This window comes from Montipora capricornis, chromosome 8 (assembly GCF_036669925.1).
Source record: "Montipora capricornis isolate CH-2021 chromosome 8, ASM3666992v2, whole genome shotgun sequence".
In the NCBI taxonomy this organism is placed as follows: Eukaryota; Metazoa; Cnidaria; class Anthozoa; order Scleractinia; family Acroporidae; genus Montipora; species Montipora capricornis.
Window position 1 is genome coordinate 16,457,250 of NC_090890.1, and position 6,092 is coordinate 16,463,341.

The following is a 6,092-nucleotide window of genomic DNA, read 5'->3' on the forward strand; positions in this document are numbered from 1 at the left end:
TTTTGTTACTGTTTTTCAGTAATTATTGGCCTTTGTCGTCAAATATTGAAGCGGTATCACAAGTCCCTGAAGACCGTCATTGTTTAAAACGAAACACATATACATCCCTTGATCTCAATTCGGTCATTCTTAATGAGATATGGCGTTGTCACGTTTTCGGCAAGCCAAAACAGCCCGAGAAGAGGTTATTCTGGTTCAAAACGGGGTACCCAAGTCCACTCGTTACAAAAATAAATGAGCCCTTGGAATATTCGAACAACGGCAGAAACAGAGATTTATAAAAATATCTGTTGGTGAAGTCAGTGGTTTATTCAAAGATTACGATTTCCATTTGGTTGATACATTTCTTTTGTTCATGTTAGTGTCTTTGTTTTAAGTATTCAAATATGTGTTACTAATATTCAAATTAAGAAATGAGTTCGCTAGAGTTTGATGCTTTATCAGATTCTAGGGTTTGATGCTTTATCAAACTCAAGGGTTTGATATTACATGAAACTCGTGGATAGCGTCACTTAAATTTTTCTAACGGCTACACTTTCCGTTCTAACGATTTCTCGCAGACGTTGCAGGGTTAGTCAAACGAAAAAAACACATTTTTCAAAACGATCCCATGGATTATAAATGAAACTAAAAAAACTTGCCCATTTTTCCTTTTACGGTCACATGTTCCCTGTGTTTATACGTGTGTTGTTAGTAAAAAGAGCAATTTAAGAGTTAAATCCTTCACTCAACAGCCTGCTTTACTTCAACTATTTTTGTTTTCAGTAAGTTATTATGAAACACACCCAAAGAAAGTACATGGTTGTTAAAGCACCAAGGATTGCGACTAAGACAAAAAAAATTCTCACTGATCATTATGACAGCAAAAACCAAAAAATATGCCTCAACTTTCTTTTGACCTATCTCAGCTAATAAAAGGCCAATTGGTTAAAGAGTTGGTAAGCTAAAACTAATAGTCCATTCCATCCTAAGTGTTTAGAGTATCTTAATTACTCAGAACCCACACTCCGCATAATCTATTCTGGCACAGGAGGAGGGTAACGTGTTGACTTAGTCCCAGGAGATGGGGAAGATCTGCAACAGAGAAGAAACAAAAGTTTACATTAGGGTTCGTACAGACTTTTGGATGCAAGACTTTTTCCAAAACAATGATGTCTTTTTCCAGACGCAAGGTTGGTATAGGTAATAGCATGATTTCAAAAGATATTTGAGGTAAAAACCCACGGGTCAAATTTCAAAACTGTCGGGCGAAGCAGCGATTGATACTTGGGGAATTTTGAAACATAACGAGCAATATTTATCCCAATTACCACGCAGAACCCCTGATATGAATTGTTTAGACTAAAGGCAAATGATCTCATCATACAGTAAAGTAATTTCTCTTAATAAATGTACACACCTGACAAAAATCAATTTACACTGTTTTTTCCAACCCGAACCTTTGAGTGACAAAATCAAAATAAATATTGCCAACATTACGCCAAGCAAAAGACCTTTTCTGGCCTTTAGTGGTAATAAACAAAGTAAAGGTGCTTTACATCCTGCAATTCAAGAGGTCCCTTAACACTTGCACTTGAAACATACAACGTACTGAAACTCGTGGGTAAAAAACCAAGTCTCCTTCTGTAGTCTTTTTCAAAAACTATATTTACAAAACCTAATGTGAATGGGCAATGCAGACGTCAAGTGGCAAAGGTCTTTTAATCGTCAATGTATTGAAACGATTCGCTTGAATATTTGATGAGGTGACAAGCAGATTTTGTCCTAAAACAACCACACTTACGAAGAGGCCAAAAAGCACACCTAATGTGCGAGTGACCTGTTGTAACAACAAGGCAAGGATAACAAGTAGTTGAGAAAAAAAACCCTCCACGTCTTATTCTGATTTACGTAACGACAAAGGAGGCACTAGGGCGCTGATTTACAGGTGGGTTGTACACCTTATTCCAAAATGGCCGCCATTTAAATATTCTTTGTTTTAAAATCAAATAAGCCCATGATGCCTCGTTCTTAAGCTTAAAATTCAAAAGAATATTTTATCTTGAACGAGGCAACAAGGGCCAATTTGTATCCGCATAAATCAGCGGCCATTTTGGAATAAGGTGTATGGGGGTTCAAATCCTTCTCTGCCCACCTCCTGGGTTTGTCTTCTGCGTTCTCTACCTCCTCCCCCTTTGCACAAAGACAAATGGTTATCTCCTGGTAAACAGGGGTTTTCACGTTTTGTTTTTTCTTTGAAGCAATTCTTTCGCTAATCATTGTTGTGAAATGTATTTACAGTACATCTATAGAGAAAATGCACTACGTGCAAAAATAATTATTTGTCGTTGTCGTCGTCGTCGAATTATTAACATTAAACCCACACGGAAAAAAGTAAAATTCCAATCTTCTACATAACTGAATTTCGATCACTAATTAATCTTTCCTTTTGTGAACGAATGGATTTTCAACCACCCGTACGTTTATTTCGCTTGTTATTGGTACATGCAGCTATTAAAAGAGAGACCCACAAAAGCTACATGAAATTAGAGAGCATTTTGTCAACACGGACGGCGACAGGAAATGATTTTCACATTCAAACCTCAAAGCTGGCTATTTGGCGACCTTGGTGAAAAAAAAACGCGAGAAGGTAAGGTCAATTTACGTGCACGAAATCTTTTTTTTTTTGGTTGATTTTTGTTGTTTTCCTGCTAATGCTGGACGTTCTAATTCTTATTTTTTATGAAAGAAACTCTTCTTTGTCAGTTCTACCGGCTGATGAACAACAGCGCTGCAGACGCCGAGCCTGACTCTTGCCAAAAAACCTAGAGTATGTCTCCTCTGATTTGTTTTCCTTAATATATCCTTTTGTATGAACTTGTGTTTTTTTCTGTGGTCTTAAATTACAACAACGTTGCCAGAAAGACCATGCCTTCACAAAAGAGCTGTTCGAACAAAAAATCAACATCACTGGAAAGCCTTCAAACGTCAACGTAATGCTGTGTCAAATCTCGTTAAAGACTCTCACAATCGATACTTACATGACGTCACTGGTGACAGCCTTACAGAAAACCCAAAAAGTTTTGGTCCTATGTAAAACACAACAGATTGGAGAATCTTGGTATTCCGCCTCTCAAGACTGATCAAGGCGTGTTTGCTACGGATAAAGATAAAGCTGAAACTCTGAGTTCCTATTTTTCCTGCCTTTACAAATGAACAGTTACCTTTACCTAAAATTTCTACATCTTCTTATCCTTCGATCACTGACTTACAAATATCACCCGAGGAAGTTGCTAAACAACTATCCAGCTCAACCCTAATAGGGCATGTGGCCCTGATGAACTCCCTGCACGTGTATTGAAAGAAATATCTCAGTCTGCTTCTGGATGGTTTGCTTTCATCTTTCAGCAATCTTTAAATCTCAATACGGTTCCTTCAGATTGGTCCAAGGCCCTCACTACTGCTGTTTACAAGAAAGATAATAAATCTATTCCTTCAAATTCTAATTCCTTCAATCTCTTTAACCTCCATATGCCGTAAAGTAATGGAGCACATAGTGCTCAGTCATGTGGCTAAACACCTGTCTAAAAATAACATCATAATCGACGAGCAACATGGTTTTCGACAGCGTTTCTCTTGCGAGACCCAATAGACCTTTTTCGCTTGTACATTTTGTTTTTCCAATTCAATTCATGTGATAATACTCAGGAGGATTGGTCCTTTGTTTTGCTCATTAAAAAGAGCGCATGCAAGCACAAATATGTCTACATGCACTCTTTTTAATGAACAAAATAAAGGACCAAACCTCCTGAGTATTATCACATGATCTGTATTGGGAAAACAAAATGTACAAGCGAAAAAGGTCTATTGATAACAACCATACACGACTGGGCTAAATCTATTAATGTACGCAGTCAGACTGCATGCTATTCTGCTTGATTTCTCGAAAGCGTTTGACTAGGTACCCCATCAAAGATTATTACTGAAATTGGACTATTACGGAATCAGAGGAAATCTGCCATTATGGATTAAGGCGTTCTTGTCGAATCTCTCTCAACTTGTCTCCATAAATGGCACTCAGTCTTCTTTTACGCCTGTTTTATCTGGGGTCCCACAAGGTTCAATTTTGGCGCCAGTGTTATTTTTACTGTATATAAATGACATCACGAAATGTATAAATGCTAATTTGCGTCTTTTTGCTGACGATTGTATTTTATATAGCGAAATTCAAAGTTCTCAGGACTGTTTATCTTTACAGAACGACCTGGACCAATTATCTTCATGGTCAAAAAGTTGGCAACTTAACTTAAACGTTAAAAAAAATGTTATCATTTAGGAAGTACATGTAAAAAGACTCCAACCTTGTTCCAATGCACTTTAAATGGCCTGCCTATTTCCGAAGTTAACTCTACAAAGTACCTCGGTGTTACGATATTAAGCAACCAGGGGCACCCAACGTCAGTTTTCGGAAAATATCTGTTCGGAAGACGATTTGAGATCTAGAATTTTCGGAACACTTGTTGTAAAATTTCTTACTTGCCTGCATGTCCTAGGATTTTCGAACATCTAAAAAATGTTACAATTGCCCATTTTAAACAGATTTTTACCCGAAAAAAAAAAAAAATTCTGGCTGAAATTTTCGAAAACGTAAGTTTTGATCCCTATAATTTTCGGATCACTAGACTTTCAGCTAGGAAATCCGAACAGATCAAAATTTTAGGGGATAAAGATATGCCTATATCTACCGTTTAAATACTAAATACGTTTAACAATGCTATGTTTAATTGGTTTTGAACTATATTCTCGTTGGGTGCCCCTGAGCAACTTAAACTGGAATGAACATGTGGACAACATTTGCAAAAATGCTAATTCAACTCTGGGTCTTTTGCGTCGAGTACTAGGTGGATGCGACCATAAAGTTAAAGACATGTAATACCGTACTCTTGTACGGCCTAAACTCGAATACGCGTCCTGTGTATGGAATCCATACAGGTATCAGAACATAAACAAAATTGAATCTGTCCAACGAAAAGCCGCTCGATATGTCTTTACCGACTACTCGCGTTATAGCAACGTTACACCTATGGTACAAAGTCTTGGCTGGGACTCGCTCCATCACCGAAGACTTCTTTCACAACGCACCATGTTTTATAAAATCTATATGGGCCATGTTGGCATACCATTTCCACCTGATGTCATACCGAATGAAAGATCATCAAGAGCTCCAAACTGCCGTCCTTCAAACAAGCGAAAGTGAATAACGATATTTATAAATATTCTTTTTATCCTAGGACATTAGCTTTATGGAACAATATACCTCTCAGTTTCACAAACATTGATAATTTAGACACATTTAAATTAAATGCTCTTTCATTTATTAGGTCGGATTAATTCATTTAATAATTATACTATTTATACTATCTTGTTTTATCAGTAAGTAAGTAATTTTATTTATTGTGTTATTTTAATCTATGTTTTATATAAATAAATTTCAATTGGTTATCATATTCTCTTGTAATTAGTCCTCCTAGTATAGTCATTACTGTTTTAGGAGTATCATGATTAAAGATTAAAGCAAAATTTTGTACAATTTTGATGACCGTAAAATTAAATTTCTTTTTTGGAAGGCTTCATTTTTATTTGTCATTTGCTCTCTTTTACAGAAATGTACCAAATGGATTCAGAAAAGGATTCAGAATCATTTCAGGATTATCGATCGTAACTGGATTGAGAATTTCCAGCCGCGTTCTCTTTCAATAAAGCAACAAGTTCATCCTCTGAAATCAATATTTTATCGCAGCTCTGAAAAAGCATATCTCTTGTCTTCCTTAACGAAGTCATGATTCAGTATTAAGAAAGACGACAAGGAATTAAAACTGCTGTATAATTAACTAATGATGCCATAAAATCACTGACGCAACATGCTTAATCCAAGCAAGTCAAGTCACAGACGCCGACCCAGTTCCACCTCGGCTACTTGGCGTCCGTGTTGACAAATAAGCTCCCTATTGTTAGAATGTTACGCTTGCTTGTCGTCTTATAAAGGTTTTGCATGTTTTTCCTTATTTCTATTTTGTGTTGGACTCTGGTCAAGTTTTATGTCGAATGCAACA

The 6,092-nt window shown here is 36.7% G+C and overlaps 1 protein-coding gene across 2 annotated transcripts in view; it reads right to left on the reverse strand.

Moving 5' to 3' along the window:
• Positions 1-286: 286 nt before the first annotated feature.
• LOC138058920 (uncharacterized) overlaps positions 287-6,092 on the reverse strand; it is a 79,661-nt gene continuing 73,855 nt past the window's right edge. Inside the window, exon 11 of one of the 2 annotated variants that reach the window (XM_068904380.1) lies at positions 287-1,074. In XM_068904380.1, the coding sequence (XP_068760481.1) occupies positions 1,017-1,074 (58 nt within the window). In that variant the 3' untranslated portion in view covers positions 287-1,016. Of the gene's footprint in view, positions 1,075-3,472; positions 3,564-6,092 lie in introns of those variants that run through there. The other variant, XM_068904379.1, reaches the window with a different exon arrangement.